Source organism: Panthera leo, chromosome E1, assembly GCF_018350215.1.
Source record: "Panthera leo isolate Ple1 chromosome E1, P.leo_Ple1_pat1.1, whole genome shotgun sequence".
In the NCBI taxonomy this organism is placed as follows: domain Eukaryota; kingdom Metazoa; phylum Chordata; class Mammalia; order Carnivora; family Felidae; genus Panthera; species Panthera leo.
In genome coordinates this window covers 44452900-44478638 of record NC_056692.1, presented here as the reverse complement: position 1 = coordinate 44478638, position 25739 = coordinate 44452900, and the positions used below count along the sequence as shown (strand labels likewise).

Genomic DNA, 25739 nt, shown 5'->3' with positions numbered 1-25739 from the left:
CTACAGTGCGGTAATGTCACAGGACTGGCATCCCTCCAGCAAAAGGGTGGCTGAGCCTGGGTTCACAGCAAAGTCAGAGGAGGAGGGTGAGAAATGAAGAGAGAGTGTAAGAAAGAGGAGGGAAATAGAAACGAAGGCAGCAGGGGAGGGGTGGAGATGAGGGAGGGGGAGGGGTAAGGGAGGAGCAAGTATTTTAGGTCAGAGGGAATGACCTCTCCCTATAGAGCGTGACTCCCAGGCCGATGTCAGCCCCACTCCTCCCTGCCTTATGAGCCGACCCTTTGTCTGACATCCTACTTCCTCCATGAAGCCACCCAGGCCTCCTCTGTTCACACTGGGTCTCTCTCCAGGAGACTCCTATAACATTCCCCAGGGACAACTCACTTCTTTTCTTTAATTTTTTAAAAATGTTTTATTTATTTTTGAGAGACAGAGTGAGAGTGGGTGGAGGGGCAGAGAGAGGGGAAGACACAGAATCGGAAGCAGGCTCCAGGCTCTGAGCTGTCAACACAGAGCCCAACGCGGGGCTCAAACTCACAAACCACGAGATCATGACCTGAGCCGAAGTTGGACGCTTAACCAACTGAGCCACCGAGGCGCCCCAAGGACGCCTCACTTCTAAGATCTGGCACGTTCTGCCTCATGTTGTGAATTATCCTCAGGTAAGTTAATTAAGGGCAAAACTGTCTTATTCATGCCTCCCTATCCCACAACACTACAGCACAGAACCTGGCTCAGGGGTGTCTGATCAATCTATGCTCATGGATGTCCCTCGGGGAGAAGGATGAGTCCCTCGGGGAGTCCCTCGGGGAGAAGGATGCACTCCCTGATGTTGCCGAAGGAAGTGCTGATAACAGATGACCACAAAAGACCATGCCTCCAGCGGGGAGGGGGAAGGCCAGAGGCTGGGGAAATGGCTAAGTCATAGCATGCCCCCCTCGTGAGCCACTGCTTGCAGCAAAGAACAGACCAGGCCAGCAGCCCAGGGAAGAGACAATGGTGAACTGGTCTACAAACTGAGTGGTCAGGAATCACGCATGCCCCCTGTTCACCCGTGTGGACTGAGCGCCTGGCACAGAACAGGTGCTCAATAAGTGTGTGTCCCTGAGCATCCGTCACTGGGGAGTGTGACGGCAGCACCACAGGATCCAGACCTGCAGCCAGTAGGCACACAACACCCGGGCTGGCAGTGGGGGAGGGAGGCCTCTGAGCTGCTGCCTGGGGTTCCCTCCTGAATTGGGTGGAGCGCATTGCTGACGAGCTGTGCTTGCACCAGTGAGAGGCAGGAAGCAGGCTGCTGAACCCGATGGCTTTGTTTCGCAGCATCGGTGGGGCCAGCAGCTGAAGGAAACACACTCTGCCCGCGGTCCCTCCCACCCTGCCTCATACCAGACCAGGAACCAGGAGGCTTGGAGGAGAAGTGGCCCTCCCTCTGTCCCTGGTGCCCCCAAGGGGCTATCTGTAGGCCTCACGTAGGACAACCCTCTTCCCCTCAGCCCCACCCTACTCCCCGTGGTCTCCCACATCAAACTTACCATTCCTTTTGGTACTCTGAATATGATGTAAGTACTATTCACTAGTAAAATGAGCTGAAATGCCTCCCTCACCCTCTAATTCAAACTGCTGTTGGGGGGTCCGTGCCTGATCTCTTTCTCCCCTAATCTCCCTGCTACCATTTTTTTCCAATCTCTGTCAAATTTTGCTGACATGAATAAAGGAAACAATGTTGTAGATAATAAAAAGAAGTCTTTTTTATGTGACTTGGGCATGTTTTAGAATGACATAGATTTATGGGGCACCTGGGTGGCTCAGTCAGTTAAGCCTCCGACTTCAGCTCAGGTCATGATCTTAAGGTTTGTGAGTTCGAGCCCCATGTCGGGCTCTGTGCTGACAGCTTAGAACCTGGAGCCCACTTCGGATTCTGTGTCTCCCTCTCTCTCTCTCTCTCTCTGCCCCTCCCTCACTCATGCTCTGTCTCTGTCTCTCTCTCTCTCTCTCTCTCTCTCTCAAGAATAAATAAACATTAAAAAAAATTTTTTAAGTTTTTTTAGAATCAAATTGTTTTTTTAACATTTCTTATTGAGAGACAGAGACAGAGCATGGGCACAGGAGGAGCAAAGAGAGAGGGAGACACAGAATCTGAAGCAGGCTCCAGGCTCTGAGCAGTCAGCACAGAGCCTGACGCAGGGCTGAAACTCACAAACTGCAAGATCATGACCCGAGCTGAAGTAGGATGCTTAACCAACTGAGCCACCAGGTGCCCCCTTTTTAATTTTTTTTTAAAAGAATGACATAGATTTACCTTTCTAATCAAGTTTTCATATACATATATATATATACATATATATATACATATATAAATTTTAAAGTTTATTTATTTGAGAGAGAGAGCGAGCTCAAGCAGGAGAGGGGCAGAGAGAGAGGGAGAGAGAATCCTAAGCAAGCTCCACAGGGTCAGGGAGGAGCCCATCGTGGGGCTTAAACTCACAAACCCTGAGATTGTGACCTGAGCCGAAATCAAGAGTCAGTTAACCATCTGAACCACACTGGCAGCCCTTTCTAATCAAGCTTTCTTAAAGGCAGATGTTAAAGTGAACATCTGGTTGGATTAGTTCGGCTCCTTTAAGCCCCATTGCAAAGGAAGCCAATCTCCGCCATAGATTTGATCACCAAAGAAGCCAATTATAATCTGTGTTAATTAACCACACAATACACCCATAAACCAATCCTAAACAACTTGCAAATGTCTTTGATCTCTCTGTCACAAGAGGAATCAAGCCTCAGAGACCATAATCCAGCGAAAACCTATCCCCAGTGCCCCAGGAACTACTCAGGCTGCCTAGTTGCCTCTGCAAGCATTGTCAGCACATACAGACGACATTCACATTCGTTCCACTTGGTCTAGCTGGGGAAGTAGCCTAGGAGCAGTCTTTAGGGCAAGGAAAGACCAGGTTGAGATTTTCCGTGGGCCTCAAGACTTTACTGAATTTTGTAATGAGAAGGACAAAAAGTATCCTGCAGGTAGAAGGAGCCAAAATCGTAACCCCCAGTTTGCAGGCTGGGCCTCTCAATGGCAATCCTTTCCCATGTCTGTGCTGTCCAGCATGCCACGAGCCACGTGGAGCTCCTGAGCAACAGAGGAAATGAATTTTTCATTTTTCATTTATTTTTTAAATTTTTTTAAGTTCATTTGAGAGAGAGGAAAAAAAAAAAAACCTCCAATGGGGGAGGGGCAGAGAGAGAGAGAGAATCCCAAGCGGGCTCTATGCAGTCAACACCCTGGCAGTGCAGTCAGAGCTTTAACCTACTGAGCCACCCAAGCGCCCCTCATTTTTCATTTAACTTAAATTTATTTAAATTTTATTTAAGTTATAATTCAATGTGACTAATTTACAAATAAATAGCCACACGGGGCTACTATATCTGACAGCACAGATCTAGAATCCAAAACGTTATAGTGCCAATAGCGATAACAAAATAGTGCCAGCGTGTAAAAAGAGCTTATGATTTTCCACTCATTGTTCCGAGTGTATTGGCTGTTAAACGTGCTCCATTGCCTTGCTTTTTTACTATTTTCCAAGTCTTGTCATGAAAAGACAAATTCATGTAAAATAATTACTACCAACTTTACTACGCATTCTGATACCATGCAGTTTCCGAATCTGTAACTACTAAACATCTAATTACCAGCAGCCAGAGATTTTTTTTTTTAACCTAAAAAGGGAGTTGTTCCGCATCCTTGAAATGATCAAGAGCCAGTGATTTAAAGTATTAGCAGGATGGCAGGTGGAAGAAAAGAAAATAACGGTCTTCACCTTCAGGCTCCCCCACTCGTTCCCATGCTCCAGGAGAGCAGAGGCTCCCTTCCGCTGTGTACCCCAGGAGCAAGGACGCGGGGAGCAGAGCGGAATTACAGAGAACCTCCTTCCTGTCTTCTGCCGTTGGAGTGGAAGGACCATCCCCTCGGCTCTGCCTGCTGGGCCTTCCTGTGCCCACCTAAGCCCCGGCCTAAGTTTCCAGAGGCTGTGGATGTGCGAGCGAGCGTGCGCGGGTACAGGGGCGGGAGGGTGTGCAGTTTCACTCACCTGAGCACATCTCCCCCTTATAGCGGACGCAGGAGAAGTCATCACACTCGCAGTACTTGCCCGTGATCTTGCCAAAGTCACTGCTGTGGCAGACGCACTGGCCACACAGGCACTCGCCCCGCTGGCTGCAGGCGGGCTGGCCCTCCCGGGGGCTGCACTCTTCCCGCTGCGAGGGGCGGTAGTCCTCTTCGGAGCACTCGCACTGGGACCCCAGCCACCCGGGCCCGCAGCGGCACACCCCACACTCAAAGGTCCCGTTGCCATTGTTGCAGCGGCGGCTGTAAGGCTCAGCATGGGCCTGGCACGCACAGTCACAGTCGAAGGTGACCTGAACGGTGAGGCTGTCTTTGAAGCCTACAGGCTTGATGGTGAAGGACTTCTCCCTCTCCTGCGGGCAGCCTCGCACCTTGGCCTCAATGCTGAAGCTCACCTGGGTGGAAAGGAAGACCGCATTCAAACACAGGCGCACCCTGTTATCACTCCAGCCCTGGAGGGAAAGAAGCCCCGCCCTGCCCCGCCCTGCCCCGCCCTGCCCCGCCCTGCCCCGCCCGGGAATATCCAAACTGGGTGTCTCATCCCCCAGCAACCTGGAGTTCCTCAGCCTCCAAATGACCAAGGTCTGCAAAGCAAAAAGAAAAGCCTGGGGACAGTTGTCCAGTTGTATCTGGTTGGGTGCACAGACATAATTTACAGTCAGGAGAGAGGTTGGTTTTGGTTTTTTTTATATATATATCTATTTTTTGGGAGACTGCAAGTGGGGGAAGGGCAGAGAGAAGGACAGAGGATCTGAAGCAGGCTCTGCGCTGACAGACTGACAGCAGTGAGCCTGAGGTGGGGCTCGAACTCACGAACTACAAGATTATGACCTGAGCTGAAGTTGGATGCTCAACCAACTGAGCCACCCAGGTGCCCCTGGATATGTGTGTGTGTGTGTGTGTGTGTGTGTTTTTAATTCCACCTGTGAAATAAGCCAGCTCAAGCAGAACAGAACCTGTGATCTTATAAAAAATTCTTCTCTGGCCAATGAAGCCAGCTGGACTGATTATACACAAGGTCAGTCAGCCAGACACACAAAGCACTATATGGCACCACACGATGCCACACAGTGACCAAAGGCTCAGGATCTACTGTTTAATTTCCATATAGTACATCATCACTTGTGCAGTCAAACACCTTTCCGGCCAATATTTCTTAGACAGGATATGTGCACATGTTCTAGAATATAGATAGGTGTACGGACAGATGGATGGACCTAGATACAGAAATGATAGAGATACAGATGATACCGGTGATAGAGATATAGCTATCCCCCTTTCTGCTTCCCTCCCTCTTCACCAACCCCTCCCCCCATCGGCAGAAGCAGAAGAGAACCAGTAAGGAAAGAAAGCCATAGAGGCCACAGAGGGACCTGAGAGGCAAAATGAACATTTGCGTTCTGGAAGTCTATGACAGTGGGTATTTGGTATTTTTGCCTGTTCCATTTGCTGTTGAATCTCCAGCAGCGAATGATGCCTGGCACAAAGTTGGCGCTCAGCAACTATCGGTAGATGTGACTGCCATTTCACATTGTAGAGGAAAGACAGGTATTACCTTAGGGGAGGCTGGAGACTGGGCCAAAGGTAAGAAATATTTTCATTTGCAATCAGCTGTGCATAAACAAACAGAGGTAAGCTAAACGCAAGTTTTTTAAAAATCTCCACGTAGCGGAGAAGTTTAGACAACAGGAGTCAGAGGAAAAGGTTGGCAGCTCCGTTATATCCAACTTGTAATGACCTTCGGGAAGAAGGTGCAGGGGAGGAATGGAAGGGTGCCCACAGACGCTCAGGGGCAAAGGCCAGGGTCAGAGCTGAAGCTTCAGCCCCTGCCCAGCCCAGCCCACCTCACCGTGTCTCCAATCTTGAGTCCGACACAAGACTTGAGCCCAGGGATGACCTCGTTGTTGAGACAGGTGGCGTTGAAGGATAGAGACAGCTCCTCGGGGAGGTCCCGCACTTCCAGCTCTACTTTAGAGCGGATTTTCTGAGCAGAAAGGGGGCAAAAGAAGGTTAAGGAGATGAGCCGAGAGGAAGTAGACAGGAACCAATTCCACCCCAAGTAAAATACCAGGTGGCCATGGACTCACCGCGGCAGTGCTGGGTGCTGGGGTTTGCTTAGAAGCTGCCAGAGGAGAGCATCCTTAGGAGCCTATTTCTTACAATATTTCCTGCCCAAGGTCTGCTCCTCTCTCTCTCTCTGTGCCCCCTGGTGTCTAGTTGAATCTGGGTAAAATCTAAACCAGCCACACCCTCCTGCAAGCCTCAGAGACATGCAAAAAGGGAGGGCTAGCACTGGTCACCTTGGATAGTAGCTTTTTTTACCTAATTTTTAACCAACCTCATCTTCCCCTTGGCTCAGCTCCCTCTTCTCTCTATTGTTGGAGCCCTATCCCTCACCCTGTCCTTCCTCATCACCACCCCCAACCTCTCTTTCCTTTCCACCTTCTCTAAGCTCTTCCACCCACTGCTCCTGACACTCCCTGGCAATTCTTTCTGAGCCATTTCCCTCTCAGAAGGCTGCATTCCTCCCAGTGCTGGCCATCAGCCAGCCTCTAGAAGAATAAGAGGAAGGCAGTGAAGGCTGCATCGTGGACTCACATCCAGGACTCCAAAATCTGCGTTCCCTCCTGGGGAATGCCGAGTGAGGTGGATTCTTAGCAGACCCAACCCCAGTGCGAGACACTTACCCCATAAGCATCAACAATGAGCTGAAGGACGTTGCTGGAATTGGCAGACAGAACCCCCACTGTCGTCCCTGGGATGAGCTCGCTATAGTTCTAGAAGGTAAGACAGAGAGATGTGCAAGGCTGACTAAATGAAGAGGGTGATCTCAAAAGCCCTCCCCAAATCAGAATGAGGGTCTTGAAACGAAGATTGAGGGAAGGATGGGATATTTTACTTGTCACTTCCAGGAACAAACCTAGCAGTTTTGCAGCCCTGAGAAAAATTATAAAGAACTTCTCACACCCCTCTCCCCCAATAAATTACTCCCCTCCAGCACCACAAACACCAACACACCCATCCCGTGAGGTTCAAGGTTGGAGGAGAGAGACCATAAAAAGGAACCATTTGCCCCTGGGAATAGGCTGGAGGAGGGGCTTTCCCGGTTGGGAAGCATGGCCCGTGCTAGTGTGCCTGGGTTCCCAGAGACGGCTCCACCCAATACAGACCCCACTCCCGAAATCCCTGAAGGCACAGTCACCTGGTAGAGACTGACTACATTTTCCGTTACAGCAAAGATCAAATTGATGTTTTTCTGGGATAGCTTCTCGGTCATCAGCCCCAGAGAGGGATAATCCTGTAAAACGGGAGGATGTGGAAGTCAGTTAAGAATTCACCTGAATTCTACACCTTAGAACTTGGCTGATTTGGGCTGTGGCCCAGACGGTGGTGGTGCTGAAACCTTTTCACGCCATGATCAGTGTGAGGCAATGGACTAAGTGGCAACACAAACCCAGTTGTGAACTCCAGGGACAGATGAAGAGGCAAAGGCTGGTCAAAGCCAAGCATCTCAGGGCACCTGGCTGGCTCAGTTGGTTGAGTGTCTGACTCTTGATTTTGGCTTAGGTCATGATCTCACAGTTCATGAGACTGATCCCCGCATCAGGCTCTGCACTGACAGCGTGGAGCCTACTTGGGATTCTCGCTCCCTCCCTCCCTCTCTGCCCCTCCCTGCACACTGCGTGTGCTCTCTCTTTCTCTCAAAATAAATAAATAAACATTAAAGAGAACCCAGGCAGCTCAGTTGGTTGACGGGGTCATGATCTCACGGTTTGTGAGTTGAAGGCCCTCATCAGGCTTGCTGCTGTCTGCACAGAGCCCACTTCTGATCCTCTGTCTCCGTCTTTCTCCCCTACCCCACCCATGCATGCGCACGTGCGCGCTCTCTCTCCCTCTCTCTCTCAAAAATAAATAAAACGTTTAAAATAAATAAGCATAGGGGTGCCTGGGTGGCTCAGTCGGTTGAGCATCCGACTTCGGCTCAGGTCATGATCTCACGGTCCGTGAGTTCGAGCCCCGCGTCGGGCTCTGTGCTGACGGCTCAGAGCCTGGAGCCTGCTTCCGATTCTGTCTCTCTCTCTCTCTCTCTGCTCCTCCCCCGCTCACACTGTCTCTCTCTCCTTCAAAAATAAATAAACATTAAAAAAAAAATTTTTTTTTTTCAACGTTTTTTATTTATTTTTGGAACAGAGAGAGAGAGACAGAGCATGAACGGGGGAGGGGCAGAGAGAGAGGGAGACACAGAATCGGAAACAGGCTCCAGGCTCCGAGCCATCAGCCCAGAGCCCGACGCGGGGCTCGAACTCACGGACCGCGAGATCGTGACCTGGCTGAAGTCGGACGCTTAACCGACTGCGCCACCCAGGCGCCCCTAAAAAAAATTTTTTTAAATAAAATAAATAAGCATAGAAAGAAAGAAAGGAAGAAAGGAAACCAAGCATCTTTCTTCCTACTGGACTTTGATGCATTCACACCAGTTAGTTGTCAGGCCTCGTTTTTTCCCCCCACTAATTCGCTTAACAAACATTTATTGAGTGATACACATATTACAGTCTCTGCTGCCAAGGAGCTCAGAGTCTAGTGCCGAAGCCAGGTACATACGACACAAAGCGAAGTGCAGAGAGGGGCATCGCAAGGGAATGTTGGGGCTCCGAGGAGAGAGGGGCGGGTGACGAGCGGGAAGGAAGGAGGGAGCTGCAAGGCAGAACTCCGAGTCTCCCTACTCTCCATCCAGCATGTGTCAAGCCCCATTTTGAAGCTTCTTCTTGTTTTGCAACTACTGACAAACGCCTCAGCCTGGCGTGTGTAATCCTCCCCAACGTGGTCTCAGCCTTCTGGTCCACACGGCATACACCTCTCTCCCTCTTCCGCTGACCACTGAGCTGCCCCCCCCCTCCCCGCCATGGACTGGCCTTCTTTCTGGTAACCCTCCTCCTTCCTTAGGACCCAGCTCAGGTCCCACCTTCTCTGGGAGTCCTTCCTTGACTATCCCAGTTCATGATGAGCTTTCCCCCTTTGAATACCTAAAGCCCTTATTGAGCGTGCTACCCCACTGCACACTAATCAATCATGCATCTTGTATTCTTGGTAGCACGTCTCCTCAACTAAACCAAAAAGGGTAGGACCTTACGTAGTCCCTTTATCCCCCTCAGCCCCTGGTAAGGTGCCTTGCGTACATTAGGTGTCAATGATTACTGACTCACCCAGTGCCCGGTCCTGCCCACTTGGACATGGCTGACACCAAAGAACCCAAGCCACAATGGGGATGCTGGTGAACTGCGAACATGTCCCTGGGATCCTAGACCTTGCAGAGAACTCATGAGATCATCCAGCTTGGGGGCGGGGGCGGGGGGGGGGGGGCGAGGAACTCCCGCCTTTACACAGGTGTACCGTTAAGCCACCTAGACAAGGAGGGGCTATACTGTCTTTAAGAGACGTAGAGTTCACACCTCCCCCCAGATGCCCAGGTATCAGTATTCTGAGGGTCTTACATTTCTTCCTGGCTTACAGCCACTTAACTCCTCTCCTGTTACTTGACCTACTAAGGCCATAGAAAACAACTTAGAAGAAGTCGTCTTCTGTATCAGCTACATCATCCTTTCACCTTCTTCCTTTTTGTCCCTTTAACCTTTCCTCACAGGAACAGATCGCCATTCTTCAGATGATCTTTGTCTCTTTTTCCTCTGTCTTCTTCCAATAATCACAAGTGAGCGCGGTATTCCAAGAAGAGGCTAATCTGTGCACAGTAGACAGGAAGGCCCGCTTCCCAGCTGGACCTGCAAAAGTCCTTTGGGTCCATTCTGGATGCCATGCTGCTGCTGCTGCTGTTGCTTCTGCTGCTGGAGGCAGGGGAGGTGGTGGCGACAATGCCACAGCCAGGACCACTTATAATGGCTGTGCAGGCCGTACCGGGGGTGAGGGTGTCCAGTTGGTATGGGGGGCAGCGGGAGGACAGGCTGAAACAAGCCTTGCACCCTGCCCAGGGGAAGTGCCGCCATTTCCACATTCACACAAAGACTCTGCCTGGGTTAGGGCAGCCTTGGCCAGAGTGAATTGGGACCATAGGTGGTACCAAGAATCTCACCATGGTAGTGGAGGCAGAGTAATGGTTGTCACTGCCAACGTGGCACTGCCCATCATTGGGCTGGACAATGCCTGCCAGCCTTCCATCCAGTGCAATATGGGTCTTGGCATCAGTGGTAAACACCAGCAAGTGGGAGGCATCATTCCTCCAGCCAATCTTCTCCTGTTAAAAAAAAAAAAAAAGCAAAAGAGAGAAAGCAACTTAAGCCACATCATTGGTAGAAAACAAAGATCCAAGGACTTCCACGCGTGAAGGGCTGAACAAGTCGTCTCGAAGAGGGGCCTCAGTCCCAGTCCTCAGAACACAAGCCAGAGCTTTTCCAAGTTGAAGGTTTCTGTCTCTTAGGAAAAGAGTCTCAGCTGATTAGTTCAGGCAGCTGAAAGACACCTACTTCAACTCCAAATATAACTTTTCCAGTGATAATCACATGGCCCATCTAGAAAGCCACCGGCAAGTACGAGCCCGGGCTGGGCTAGAGAAATCCCAACTGAACACCTGCCCGCTTTGCTAAGGTTCATCCAGCCTTGACTCTGACACCCTTCTAGAAAAGGTGGGAAGATGCTCTTCCCAGAAAACATCTGGGATCACTGAGGTTCAGAAAAACGTCTGCTCTGGCCAGGGAACGATACAAACAAAGGCTGCATAACAGGAGAAATGTGCTGCTCATACTATACAAAACTCTTTGTTCCTCTCTCTTATTTCGCACAGAAACCCCCACAGTTGGACCACCTTCTTCCCCATTTTAATCTACGCCAACCACACCCGCCACTCCCTGCCGTCCAAACTCACATCACAGACTGTAGCCTGCATGATGGCATCAAAGCCACCCTCTGGGGCATCTCGGTTCCGCGGCACACTCTGCTTCTTCACTTCCTCATTGAAGCGGGTCACCTGGTCAGTTAGTGTCAGCACATGTTTGTAGCCAAACATAGGCAAGCAGGTGTTCTTCATACTGGTGGAGGGAGGGAGATAATTGAAGCAGAAACCCTAACTGGAAAAGGCTGCATGAGGAGTAAGAGGGAGAAAGGGGGAGACAAGCATGGGTAGCACAAGGCCCAGGCCGATTCCATACAACCGCCACTACCCAGACTGTTCAGACTCCAAACCCCTCTAATGACCCAAGTCATCATGGTGGCTTTGCCTCCAGCTGGCCTCCAAGATAAGATAGTGAGCTATGGAACCAGTCTGCCTGGGTTCAAGTCCCAGCTCCTCCACTTACTAGCCATGAGACTGTCATATGATAGGTCAAAATGAGAGGGTCAAAATGATAGGTCATATCTCCTAAGAGTTATTGTGAGGCTTCCATGAGTTGACTCATGGAAAGCGCTTATATCAGAGTGAGGCTCCAGTTGTTACCATCACCTTGGACTTAACACCTCTCCAAGGTAACACTGACACAACAATAAAGCAAAAGCTCATCAACAACTTCATATCCGTGAACCACCAACAAATTGATAGATCTGCAGCAGACTAAACCAACCAACAGTTTAACTGATGGCTGACATCTTTACTGGGGAACTTAACAACCCAGACAGAAAGTCAAAAGGGTACCTCGTATAACTCTGAAAACGAAAAGGTAAATTCATCCATTGTCTGGCTCAGTAACCATCCTTTGAAATGATTACACTCCATGGATGTTCAGGGTCTTTACCAATTAAATAAGCCATTCAGTTATAAGCCAAAGTGTCAACAGAAACACACATATCAATTTTCAGACTATTAGAGAGGTCAGTAAATATCATTTCCACTCTTTTTATATTCCTCCAGGACTTAATCCCCCTTGCATATTAACTCTGTAGTACTCATAACCTTGATGATGAGGAGACAATGGAATCAATCCTTCCGAAATTATAATTCCTCTATTTATTCATCCATAAATGTCTCTCTACTTTTTTATCTCCTTTCCCTCTCGTTTTCTCTTGTCTCCTACTTCTTTGTAACAAGACCAAGAAGCTGATGAGTTTTCTTTCTGGAAATTCTCCACCCTTTCTTTTTTTTTTTTTTTTTTGAATTTTTTTTAATGTTTTATTTTTGAGAGAGAGAGAGAGACAGAGTGCGAGCCGGGGAGGGGCAGAGAGAGAGGGAGACACAGAATCCGTAGCAGGCTCCAGGCCCTGAGCTATCAGCACAGAGCCCGACACAGGACTCAGACCCACAAACTGTGAGATCATGACCTGAGCCAAAGTCGGACACTCAACCGACTGAGCCACCCAGGCGCCCCAATTCTCCACCCTTTCTAAATGCCCATCTGTCTAATCCTCTTCCCAAGAGTCACAAAGATTTTGGCAGTTACTACACTCCAAACAGCCTTGGATTCTACTGCCACAATGCTCCGGATCAACAGGCCAGCTCACTTGCCAGACAGGAAGACCAAGGTAGAAAACAGACAGGATTTGGCCAGACGGCAGCCAACGAATCTACCCCAGAGCTAGAAACAGGCAACAGGACTTGCACCTGCCTGAGACAATGGCAAGTGATGCTGCCCTGGCTTCTCGGAGAGGGACTTACTCATAGCAGGGGTTTTTGAGGGCCTCTGGTGGGGAGATATACATGTACGGTGACACAGGCTTGTCCACAAAAGCCCCAAAGCCAATCCGCAAGTTACTGGTGAGCTTGCGCATCTGGGAGGCCAGCTTGGTGCCCAGGTTCTGGATGCTCCACAGATCATCCTTCATGGAGTAAGACAGGTCCATCAAGTAGTAGATGTCCACAGGGTAATCCTCCACCTGCCGGACTTGGACGGAGAAAATCTTCGAATCATCTGGAAGGCAAGAGGATGTTTGTTTTTCTCCTTTTCCCGCTCTAAGACTTAATAAGTGGATTTGGACACAGTTGGGATTGAGTAACTTCTTGATCAAACCAGACTGGAAAGCCCTGGTCCTTTCTCTTCTCCCCCTAATTCTATTCCTCTTACAATTCTTGATCCTCTTATTTTATTAATTAATTAATTAATTTATTTATTTATTTATTTATTTAGAGAATGAGCAGGGGAGGGGCAGAGGGAGAGAGAAAGAGAGAGAGAGTGAGCGAGAGAGAGAGAGACCCAAGCAGGCTCCATGTTTCACGCTGAGCCAAACACGGGGCTTGATCCCACAACCGTGAGATCATGAGCTGTGCCAAAATCAAGAGTGGGATCCTTAACCAACTGAGCCACCCAGGCACCCCAATCCTCTTATTTTAACCTCTTTTTTTTTTTTCCACCTAAAATTCTCCACCCTTTCTAAATGCCCATCTGTCTAACCCTCTAGGTCCCAAGGGTCACAGAGGTTTTGGCAGTCACAACACTTTCAACTCTGTAAAAGGCACGAACTATGTCCCACCCTCCTCTGAACCCCCTAGCACCTAACACATGCCTTGCATGAAGAGGGTATTTGGTAAAATTCTTCTTGATGTAATTGGAGAGTCTAAATCAATGCTTCAAAAAGCCTGTCTCAGCCTAATCCTTGTCCCCCGAAAGTCTCCTGCCCCTATTTTATCTGCTGCCATGCCTTTGCCCTAATCTTACCTGGAAAGGGGGCTTACAATTACAGATTACTTTCTCATTTTGTATCTCATCGGAGCCTCAACACAAAGCTATAAGTTAGGTAAAACAAGCATTGGGAAAAGAAGAAATAAACATTTTTTCCAGTTCCTACTATCTTAGAAGAGTTAAGTAACTTGCGCAAGGTCAGATAGCTAATATATGGGGCAGTCAAGATTCAAACTCAGATCTTTCTGATTTGAAGTCCCAATACCTTTCATTTTCTTCTGTTCTCCTGCCCATACCACCCCCAACATCCTTCTCTTCCCACCCCATTTCCATTGTGAGCTACATCCCCAAGGTTCAGGCCTCCACCTTGTACCCTGTGCCCATCTGTCCGGGATCTCTCCCCAGAAAGAGCCCCATCCCTACCTGGCCGGAGCCGGAGCGCAATCCTCTGGGGGCTGACTTGAGTAATCTGGGAGCTGTCTCCAGAGCCCTTGTCGCTGAGGGGCCTGGCCTCTAAGATGCGGGCCTCACTGACGGGGAACTCGATGGACTCCAACGCACAGTCATCCTTCAGCAGATTCTCTTTCAGGTTACAGCGGGGCGAGCCCAGAGGGAGGGCCTGTAAGACAAGAGCCCAAGGTGAGGCCCTGTGGTCAGAGCCATGTGGCTCTCTGCGTCCTCCAGGCTTTGCCAACTCCCAACAGCCTAGAGTTTACCCAGCACTCCGGAGCTAAACCAGCATAAATGAACTCGGGTGGTCCCTCCTAAGAGAGCCCATTGTACAGAAGGGGAAAATTGAGGTACCGGAAATGCTGGGTGAGCGCCTGTTGGTGGATTGATAGCTAGGAAGAGGGCCAGTAGAGTAGGATGCCTGCTAGACCAGCAGTTTTCAAACAGAAATGCAACCCGCACGTGAGTCCCAGAAATCAATGTAGAGGATCTCAACCATCAATGTATTAAATAAAGTACAGAGCACAGGAGTAGACTGGCAGAGACTCTTCAGCACTGCCTCTTACTAGCTGGCTCCGAGGGCGAGTCACGGAAGCTCTCCATGCCTCGATTCCTCAGCTGTCATGTGAAGATGATAATAGCGCCCCACACAGGGATGTTATGCAGGACTAAATAAGACAATGCACATGAAACACAGAGTATAGTGCCTGCCTGAGGATAAGTGCTCAATAAAAGGTAGCTATTGTTATGAGATGCTCTATAAATAGTTCCTGGATAAGTCGGTTATAAATAAACTCCACAAGCTGGGGCGAATCCCATGATGCCAGGCACTGACCAGAGCCTCCCCTATCACTTTAAGCTTCCTCCCTTACCCTGGACACAGGGCATTGAGCGCCCTTCCAAAAACCCTGGCGTATATCCCACAGCCCTTGGAAGCTCTGTGTGTGTCTACACTGGAGTACTGAGTGGGGGGCATGCTGCACTGGAAAGAAATCAGGAAACAGGCTCAATGCTAGGTCTACCACTAATGAGCACGTGACCCCAGATAAGTCATTTCACGCCTTTGAGCCTCAGTTTCCTCACCTGTGGGACGAGGGGGTCAGGTGACATGGTGTTTTCAGTTCCTTCCTGCTCTGACGTCCAGCACATTTAGCCAGCACTAAATGTGGGCACAGATCCAGGAGGGCTCCTTGCCAGGTTGGGAGAACTGGCCGGAAAGCCGGAAAGCCCTTCCCTGGACCTATTTCACAATATTTAGGCCTTCAGGCCCTCGATCCTCACCCCCATCCCTACCCACTCCCTCTCACAACCATTTCCAGAAGTCAGCTGAACAGCCCGCACCAATATCCCAGAAAAACTGGTGTTAACATTTACTGAGAACTCACCGCATATCCCGCACAGCGACACGCACTTTATGTGGACACAGCTCTGGTTACAGTTCCCTCGTGCTGGAACTGTTGTTATTTTCTAAGTGAAAAACCTGAGGCCCGGAGGCTTCACAAATGAGGAACCCGATCTTGCAGGAAAGACATCTAAGGCTTGGAGAAGTTAAGTAACTTGCCCAAAGTTACAGAGCTAAGAATGGCAGAAGAGAGGTCTAACTAGATTATCTGACTGTAATTATCCTCTTAAAGTGATAGTTTGTATTAAATTCTGTATAGAGTGAGGAACAAGGCAGAGAAACAGGAGTGTGGAAGCGACGGTCCTGGGAAGAGTCACACATGAGAAGGCCCGGGTAGGGAACAGAATGCAGGATGGGGATGTGGCTGGTGTGGGAAGGATAGATAATGTTCTGCCTCCTTAGCCCCTGCAGGTGACTAGTAGCCATATTGCCAAGGGAGGGATGTGGCCACAAGGAACCATCCATACTCAAAAAATCAGGACTCTGTAGCCTAAAACTCCTCCTGATGCTTGAAGTCTCTCTCCCTCTCATGCCCAGCCCTTGCCTGATAGACTGAAAGTCTTCCCCATGTGGAGGGAAACATGAAACCAATAATGCTATAGACTGAATGCCTGTATCCCCCCCAGAACTCACATGTTAAACCCTAACCCCCAAGGTATTAGGAGGTTGGGCCTTGAGAGGTGATTAGGTCTTGAGGTGGAGCCCTCATGATGGGAGTAGTACCCTTAGAAAAAAGGCCCCATGGGGCACCTGGGTGGCTCTGTCAGTTAAGCATCTGACTTCGGCTCAGGTCATGGTCTCACGGTTCGTGAGTTCGAGCCCCGTGTCGGGCTCTGTGCTGACAGCTCAGAGCCTAGAGCCTGCTTCGGATTCTGTGTCTCCCTCTCTCTGTGCCCCACACACACTCTCTCTCTCTCTCAAAAATAAATAAAACATTAAAAAAAATTTTTTTTAAGAAAAAAGGTCCCAGAGAGCTCCCTGGCCCCTTCTGCCATGTCATAGCAAAAAGACAGCCACTATGGCACAAAATTTGCTGGTACCTTGATCTTGGACTTCTCAGCCTCCAGAATTATGGGAAATAAATGTTCTCAAGCCATCCAGCCTGTGGTATTTTAAGTTTATTTATTTATTTCGAGAGAGAAAGAAAGAGTTAGCATGGGGTGGGGGGCAGAGGAGCAGAGAAAGAGAGAGAGAGCCCTGATGCAGGGCTCGATCTCACAAACCGTGAGATCGTGACCTGAGCCAAAACCAAGGGACGCTTAACCGACTGAGCCACCCAGGCCCCCTATGGTATTTTTGTTATAGCTGCCTGAATAGACTAAGAGAAACGGAATGAGGACCATCCTGGCCCAGGCAAAAAGTGGAAAAAGCTTCTGGAAGTTGGCAGCTTCCTTCTTTCCCTCTCAGCTTCATGAGTATGAGGTGATTAAATGACATCAGCAGTGGGAAACAGTGCAAAGGACTTAACCTTCTTGGCCCAAAAGATTCCAACGGGGACATCACAGATCCTCCAAATCTCTGGGATAGATGAAAATGTCCTCTCCGCTCCCAGCCCTGGCCAAGGACAGATGGCGGAGTGAACTTAGGGGCACTTGGAGTTTTTGTGCCCAATCTTCTCTGGCTGCCCCTGCACATCTCTCCCAACCCCTCTCCCCCAGGAAACATCTTCCTGCTCACAGTGCTCCCTACCTTATCTCTGAGCCCAGCTACCCACAAAGCCCCAGGGAGAAAACCTTCCAAAAAAGGCAATGACTGGAGAGACCAAGATGCACGGAGGAGCTGACCCTTTCCAGTACTAAGACATTTGCCAAAGGAGAGAGCAAAGGGGAGACCAGGGAACTGAAGGAGAGCAGCAAGGCCTTCGTGGGTCTTTAAGCTACACCCTTGAAGGCGGGGTTTCTTGAGTGCCCATTTCCCAATATGACAGTGCTTATTATGAGAAGGTTTGAAGTACTAAGCCCTGCTGATAGTCCTTATGGTTTGTTATGAATTTCCTTAGAAATAGAAACACTGACAAACAAAAACTGTCTCCCTCCCTCCTTCTGCGGTCACTGACATCAGAGGTCAGGAATATAACAGGCGGGCCCTTCAGCCACGCTCTCCCAGAGAGCCTCCTGTCCCGGGAGGATACCAAGGTGGTGACCTCAACACACTTGGGCAACATTCCCTTTCTTAATAACCCAGATTAGGAAGGTAGAAGGAACGTCTCTAGGTTACTCAGAGAAAAAAACTGAAAGGAGGGAGGACGAAGGTTAAAGTTCCAGTTCCTGGTGATACCGGATGTGACACAAAAAGGACAGAAATAACCAAGACCCAGGGGAAGATCCTGAGCACAGGGGTGGGAGGTTCCAGCCCACATGCTGTGTGAGCTGAATCCCCTCCCTCTCCTGGGAGACTGATGCATGCTATTAGTCCTATTCTCCATTCATCCTGATTTGGAAACTGCAAAAGTACAGCATGAATAACTCTCATTATCCTACCTCTCTCACAGGCTTGGTCAGGGGATAAAATAAGACTGTGAGCACGAAATGCTTTCAAAATATGAAAAATCTCAACAGAAGTCAAATATACTCAAACTCTTTTGATATGATATAAACCAATAAATGCAAATAGAAGGTGACTGTTTGGGGGGCACCTGGGCGGCTCAGTTGGTTAAGCATCCAACTCTCGGCTCTGGCTCAGATCATGATCTCATAGTTTCACGAGTTTAAGCCCCACGTCAGGCTCTGCGTTGGCAGAGCAGAGCTTGCTTGGGATTTTCTCGCTCCCTACCCCTCCCCTACGCACAATGTCTCTCTCGCTCTCTTTCTCTCTCTCAAATAAAGTTAAAAAAAAAAAAAAAGAGGGTGACTCTTTTCTACCAAATGCCTCCAACCCAAATAAATTAACATTGTTTTCTTGATTGACATCCAGTGAGGACAAGAAATCGCTTGACCATACAGTGACAAAAGTGTGGAAGGGACAGAAAGAAGGAGAGGAAAAGAAAAGCACTTTAGTTTATGATTATTGGTATCCATACCCCATTGTTTATGGGAAGGGGAACACTTTCAATATTATACCTTTTATTTTTACAATAACACATTTAGCAAAACTCTCAAGATGAACATTTACCCTCCAGATTAAAAGAAAACTAGAAAGAAAAAGCAGCAGAGAAGTGAGAACAAAATTATAATGCGACTGAAAAAGAATTCAATAGTAGCCTCAAACCTTTCCCCGATAGATGCAGAGAAGAAAATAAGTCACCTCTACTGGAGTCTTCTACTTAGCTAAACCCAAACCCATTCCTCTTCTTTCATCCTCGGTTGTCAGGCTGAGTGTCAGCTGGTCCACCTTCTGATGCAAACTCAGGACTACAGAAGAATTTCTAGTACCTCCCCTCTACTTAGAGTTGCCAAATGTAGCAAATATCTGGGACATACTTACATTAAAAATTATTTGTTATTTAATTCTAATTTTACTGGGTGTCTTGAATTTTAGCTGGCTGCCTTAACTCCACCTCCACCGACCATGACCCCAGTGATCAGCCCCTTTGATCAGGAGTATTTGCCAAACTTGCTACTATAAGAACCCATGCTGGTGCAAAAGGTCCAGGATCCATCCGGGGAACCTTGATATTTAAAAAGCACCCCAGGTGGTTCTTACAGCGAGGCAAGTTTGGAAGGTTCTAGATTCCAACATGGCGCCACGGAGGCCGAGACCATGAGTTGAATCTCTGGGGGAGCTTGGCCTCTTTGTTACATTCACATCCCAGAGACAGTACACCGCCCCCACCCGTATCAGTATCCAATCCTCCAGGAACACACCCTGTGCAGATGGACCCAAAACTGCACTCATCCACTTTGGCTATGTTTTCCTATTACCCGGCCAAACACTTGTGATACACACCCAGAGCTGCTGTCCTCTAGGACCAAGGGAAAGCTGAGCCCAACCAGTTGTTTTTCCAGGCACTGCCAACCCTTCCTGCAATGGCTAAGGTAAGGGAGGCAGAGGCAGAGGGCCCTCTAGGGTCAATTATTCAACAAGTCACATACAAAATGGCCCAGATGGTTCACTTCTGGGTTTTTAAGCCGACAGCCAAGACACTTTCAGCAGTTAAACTTGGCCTGTGTAGGGGAAGCCCTCGGACAAAAAAAAAAAAAAAAAAACAAAAAAACAACCACCACCAGCAGTCATGTTCAGGTTACAGGCTGGGATTCCCACCCCCCCACTCCTCCCTGGCTGACACACTTTGCCTCATACTGGGCTCCTCCGCTATCTCTCCTCCCCTCCTCCCCCTTTCTCAGAGATAGTTGTAGTCATTCTCTAACCCCTTGGCCTCCCCCACTTTCCTGTTTATATTCCATTCTCCCAGAGAATATCTTATTGGACCTTCTACTTCTACTCATTAGTTTTCTTTGGTCCTTGATACACTCATTTCCTCTCTGACTCACCCCATCCCCCCCCACCACCACCACCATTCCTAGGCAGGTCCTACCTTACGCTTTGATCCTACCCTCACCTTCCCGCTCCCCCCATCCTCCCCTGGTCTGCCCCAGGAGACAAAATTCACCACGGTCATCCATAAATATTCTGCACTTGCATTTCCAAAATCTGGTCACATGACCTACGGGCTTTGTCTGGTTCGGCCTCAACATACCTCAGCTACAGGGCATGTCCTTATGCAGAGCAAAAGGGGTGACGGACACTCCAAGAATATGTTTTCTTTTTCCCCAGATGCCTCTTGGCCACAGTTGCCTGCATTTTCTCTCACTTTGGGTTGAAAAGGAGGGAAAGGGGATGGGAGCATCCTTTGAGTGACACTAGGGCTTCTCCCCTGGCTACCCATCTGCTCCAGCCAGCTTCAGGCCATCCAATCCAAGAAGGAGGCATCCGCCCCATCCAGCTCTCCCTTCTTCTGTTGCAGAATTCCAACTTCCTTACAAGAGCGGCTGAGTGATATTATGATGGCAACCAAGGGAAGGAGGACATGGCAAAGGACAAGGGAGGAGGCCCCATCACACTGGAGCAGCCAGCTCAGCCCAGAGGGGTGGAGAACCTATGGGGGTGGGGGGAGGGAGGATGGATTCACCCGCCCCCTCCCCACCTCTCCCTCCCAGCCCCAGGGAATGTTTCGTTTGCTAAATGAAGTCAACGTGGCCCAGATGTTGGGCAGCTGCCTCTGGAAGCAGTTCCTGTGCTGAACTGTACAGAGGCAAAGTAGTGTGTTGGGCTGGCCCCCGCAGCTCTGGCAGTCCTCCTGTCTAAGGATAAACACAGCCTCCCAGCTCCCACTCTCTCTCCCCACACCCCCACCAGCCTGCCAGGGAGGTTGCCTTTTTAGGAAACTCAGCAGATCAGGAAGAGAAGCAAAGGGACGAGGAGGCTGGGTTAGAGCAGTCAGAAAACTGCAGAGGGCAGAGAGGTGCTGTGGTGACAGAGAGGGCGCCTCAGGTAGTGGGGAAGCAGCCAGGCCAGGAGTTCAGGTAAACACCTGCCGGGGGCCAGGCCAATGACTCAGTCTCGGTCTGTAATCACTGGACTCCCTCCAGCCACACTCACCCCCCAGCTCTCACCAGCTCCAAATTCCCGTCCCAGCCACAAACATAGCCATTCCCTCAGACACACTCATTCCCTAGGGCCCCAGACACAACAAACCCTCTGCCTAGACACAGCTAACCCTTTCCTGTCACCCTCGTATCCTCACCAAATGGGCCCAGCGCCTTCCCTCATTGACACCTAAGCGAGGGAAGGAAGGAGGAAAATAAGAGAGAGAGGAGCAGGTAAAGCTGTGGGGGTCCAGACATCACAGAGGAAAAGGGAAGAGAAAAGATCTTCTGACTGAACGTCCCCCACCCCTGCCATGTTAAGTGTAAGATTCTTCTTTTACCGGTCTTTTAAAAACTCTAGGATGTTTGTATGCAGGCATCCCCTCTATACCAATAACCCTCTGCTGCCTCTCTTTTTGATACCCTGCTTTCCCGGGGTGCTCCACCCCAACAAAAAAGCAATCAAAGTGTGGCAAAGGGAGACAATGGCTACAGTGACGCCAGGAGCCTAACCACATTGGCTCGTGCTGGGGGTCACACCGCAGAGTCTGGACGGCGTTCCCGGCAACAACCCCATGACAGCTCACGTTGACATCTACCAATTTGAAGGCTTCCTTCTAGTTCTGCTCAGAAGGGACACGGGGGCTTGTGTATTTAGCAGGGAGGAGATAACCCTATGGGTCCATTCCTGCACAAAAGCAGCGAAGCCTGGGTTAAGAAGGAAGGTCAGATGTCCTCTCCTTACCTCATCTGAGCACCAGGCACACGCAGGACTCACAGCCAGACACTCCTGGCAGGAGTGGATGCCTCGTGTGGTACAGATGTTGGACACTGCAAAGGAGACAAAGGCGTTAGCAACCGACTTGGCCTGACAGGGTAACTGGCCTGCCCCATCCTTCCCAACTTCCCCAAATGCTCAGATGTATAGCTCTCAGATGCACACAGCAGGTCTGACCATACCATAGACCTTCACCAAACACAGGCTGTTTCGTAAGGAGGAAAGAGAACGAGAAAGGTCAGGAGAAACTCACCGCCACCCTCACTGATGAGGCCCCAGTGATGACAAGCTTTGGAGCAAGATGGACCCACAGTGTCAGATCATAACAGATGGAAAGGCTTTCATTAACAACTGGTCTGACACCCACATTGTGCACAGGAAAATCTGAGGCCCAGAGCAATGCAGTGTGCCCTCTCTCCAATTATTCGTGCGACGGATTCACAGCCACTACGTGGGGATCCCAGGCCCTGATGCACTAACATTAACACACAGCCTAAATATGGTGGGGGGCAGTGGTGGGGGTCACTGCCAGGCAGTGTTCCACTGGCCTTCCAGGACAAAGCAAATCTTCTGAAGCCCTCTCAAGACTCCCAATACATATATCAAGGTGTCAGGGTGTAGAATGGTCCAGGGAGAATGCCAGAAATGTCAGAAAAGGCTGAGTGAGATAAGCTGGAAGAGCAGGAATTGGAGTTGGAAGGCCTGTATTTGAATTATTTTTTAATTTTTAAGTTTTCATATTCAGGGGCACCTGGGTGGCTCAGTCGGCTGAGCATCCGACTTCAGCTCAGGTCGTGATCTCCCACTCTGTGGGTTCGAGCCCTGAATCAGGCTCTGTGCTGACAGCTCAGAGCCTGGAGCCTGCTTTGGATTCTGTGTCTCCCTCTCTCTCCACCCCTCCCGCGCTTGTGCTCTGTCTCTCTCACTCTCCTTCAAAATAAATAAATAAACAAACAAACAAACAAACAAACGTATAAAAAAAGTTTTTATGTATTTATCTTGAAAGAGAGAGAGAGACAGACAGCAGGGGAGGGGCAAAGAGAAAGGGAGAGAGAGAAACCCAAGCAGGGAGAGCCCGATGTCAGAGCTGTCAGAGCAGAGCCCGATGTGGGGCTTGAACCCATGAACCACGAGATCATGACCTGAGCCGAAATCAAGAGTCGGACACTTAACCGACTGAGCAACCCAGGCACCCCTGTATTTGAATTCTGAATGCTCCTTTTACTAGCTGTACCAGGACTAACTGAGCTGCTCAGTTAACCTTTATGAAATGGTAACACCCACCTCACAGGATTTGTGCAAAGAATTCAGGGAGGTGAAGGAGAAGCACTCAGCACATGACAAAAGGCCATTCGAATGTGAACAGTTTTCACATTGTCATGGGACAGAGAAAAGCCTGGGGTGTGGGGAGGGAGGGGGAAGAGCAGAGGCCACCACAGAGATCGAAATAACCCAGAGAAGCCTAGCCAGGAAGCAAACCGCAGGCATTGGCTTGGGCGGAAGCTCTCATCCTCCCTGCTTCCCCTAGTTCAGCCTTTCTGGGCTCAGCCAGGTAAACCTCCTCCCTTCCGCAGTGGTCCCCAGGAAGGCTTTTTCCAATGTAAGGAACATACTGAGGAAGATACATTCCTCTCCATGACCCAGGTCCTTCATCCAATTTCCTAAAGTAGTCCCTTTGCTCCCGGCTGGTAAGACCAGCAAATCTATTTTTAGGGAAATCAGCCTGATCAAAAAAAGATTGTTTTCCCAATGCCCCCAAAACTTCCTATCAAGCTGCAAGTCTCAAGTCTATTTTATTATAACGTGTGTGAACTCCCTTCCAACACCTAGACAAAACATACCCAGAAAATGTGTGTATACACACACATACACACACACACACACACACACACACACACACACACACAGAATATTGTCAAGAAAAATTATCCATTTTTATCTGTTGTATCCAGTGTTGACAAGTAGACCCACCATACTTAGGGATTATCTGATTTTCTAGGAGTGCATACCTTTGTTTGACTTCTATTGATTAGGACATTTTAGAACTCTATAAAAGTAGAGGTTAACTTGTAGAAAACCAGTAACAATAGAAATGATTCTTGGGGTGCCCGGGTAGCTCAGTCGGTTAAGTGTCTGACTCTTGATTTCAGCTCAGGTCACGATCTCATGGTTTGTGAGTTCAAGCCCCGCACGGGGCACTGCGCTGACAGCATGGAGCCTGCTTGGGATTCTGTCTCCTTCTCTTTCTGCCCCTCCCCTGCTTGCTCTCTGTATCTTTCCCAAAATAAATAAAAATAAACAAACAAAAAGAAATGATTCTTGATAATAACAGTGTATATGGTTCTTATCCAACAGCGATGCAAATGATTTCTGTCTGGTTTTATTGCCTTTAACCAATTTTGAAAATATTAGGTAACTGATTTCAGCGTTCCTTTCAACTACCAACTATAAATCTCCCTTCCCTGAATTTTCTAAAGATTGTTTTAAATTATTTTTAATTAATCTCTCCACCCAACGTGGGGTTTGAACTTACAACCCTGAGATCAAGAGTCGCATGTCCTATGCCCTATGCCCTGAGCCAGCCAGGCGCCCCTCCCTTCCCTGAATTTTCTTTTGACTTAACCTGACTCCCTCATTAATTAAGCTGAATAAAATCTTTGGCACATGTGCGTGTTACACTTGTATGGTAACGTACTTTTACCTCTTTAAAAAATTACGTTTTACCGATATCCATCTCAGGGCCTCACCAGGGGGTGGAGGGAGCTAACAGAAGAGGGAAGCGTGCAATCAGTGGACTGCGGTCCTCGTTGAGTCACCACTGCTAACGTGGCCTTGGGAGAGTATGCATCTCCTCTTAGCCTGTTTCTTCACTCGTAACTCCTAACGTTACAATTGTTCATCTATCTATCTTAACAACACTGCCACCCAATAGATTTTAATAAGCCTCTTGAGGCTTGCCCCGTCCAGCCCCATCCAGTCCCATCCAGCCCCGTCCAGCCCCAACCAGCCCCATCCAGCCCCAGTCCTTGCTCACAGGAGATGCTCCATAGATATACAGTGGAACACATTGAAAGGCACTGGCCTGGATCAGTTATATTTTGTGTTTTTAAGCAACCGAGCTCACGTCTCCAAATTATGCATTGAGTTCCATTATAAAACATGCAAATGCATTGAAACAGTGCCTGTGACAATTTAAACTTCCACTGTTCTCCTAAAAACACCAGCATCACATGTGGAATCCCGGAAGCCCCAGACTTCCTCAGAGCTCGAGTCTAACTTTCAAAGGCTTTTCCCAAATCCACAGTTCCCCAAGTGGGGTGCCGCTACCAGCCCATGAGGAACCTCTGGGCCCCAGGCTCTGACTTGACTGACACTCTCACCGAGCGAGCGCGAGGACCGTGTCGTGGGAATCACAGCAGTGGCTCCCGGCCTGGCCCTGAGCTACCAAGGCCACCTCTGAGTTGGGGCAGCCCTCAGCCACGCATTGTCTATAATGGAAGGAAGGTAGCCAGGAGCTGCTGGCCTCAGAGGACCTCACAGTTCAGAATCCACGAGGCAACCAGGAGGCCTCCCCTTGCGAGGACTGCCTGGCCATGTCTCAGCTCGTGGTGGCTCTTTCCCTGGCCAGATGTGAGCACACACCCCCCGCCGCCCCCCCCCCCCCCCACCTTTACTGCCTTACTGGAAGCATAGCTCAAAATGTTTTAGGTCTCTGTCTCCCTCCTCAAAGTTTCCATGGGAATCAGCATCGAGGGGGGTAATTCCAGACATAAATGCCATCGGTTTTCACTGGGGTTGGGGGGAAGAGGCAGGGGGAGACCTCGGGAAGAGTGAGACTAGAGAAGAGGACCATGGGAGGTGTGGGCACCTCCAATTATTTTTGAAAACTCTCCCCAGGCTATCCATTTTT

At 49.3% G+C, this 25739-nt stretch overlaps 1 protein-coding gene across 1 annotated transcript in view; it reads right to left on the bottom strand.

Annotated features, from left to right (window-relative positions):
- ITGB3 (integrin subunit beta 3) overlaps positions 1 to 25739 on the bottom strand; it is a 54480-nt gene that overhangs the window by 14528 nt on the left and 14213 nt on the right. The window contains exons 2-10 of the mRNA XM_042917170.1: positions 21797 to 21882; positions 14098 to 14293; positions 12714 to 12966; positions 10995 to 11157; positions 10206 to 10367; positions 7323 to 7418; positions 6808 to 6897; positions 5970 to 6104; positions 4086 to 4515 (exon numbers count right to left, since the gene is read on the bottom strand). Coding sequence (XP_042773104.1) covers positions 4086 to 4515; positions 5970 to 6104; positions 6808 to 6897; positions 7323 to 7418; positions 10206 to 10367; positions 10995 to 11157; positions 12714 to 12966; positions 14098 to 14293; positions 21797 to 21882 — 1611 coding nt within the window. The remainder of the gene's footprint in view (positions 1 to 4085; positions 4516 to 5969; positions 6105 to 6807; positions 6898 to 7322; positions 7419 to 10205; positions 10368 to 10994; positions 11158 to 12713; positions 12967 to 14097; positions 14294 to 21796; positions 21883 to 25739) is intronic.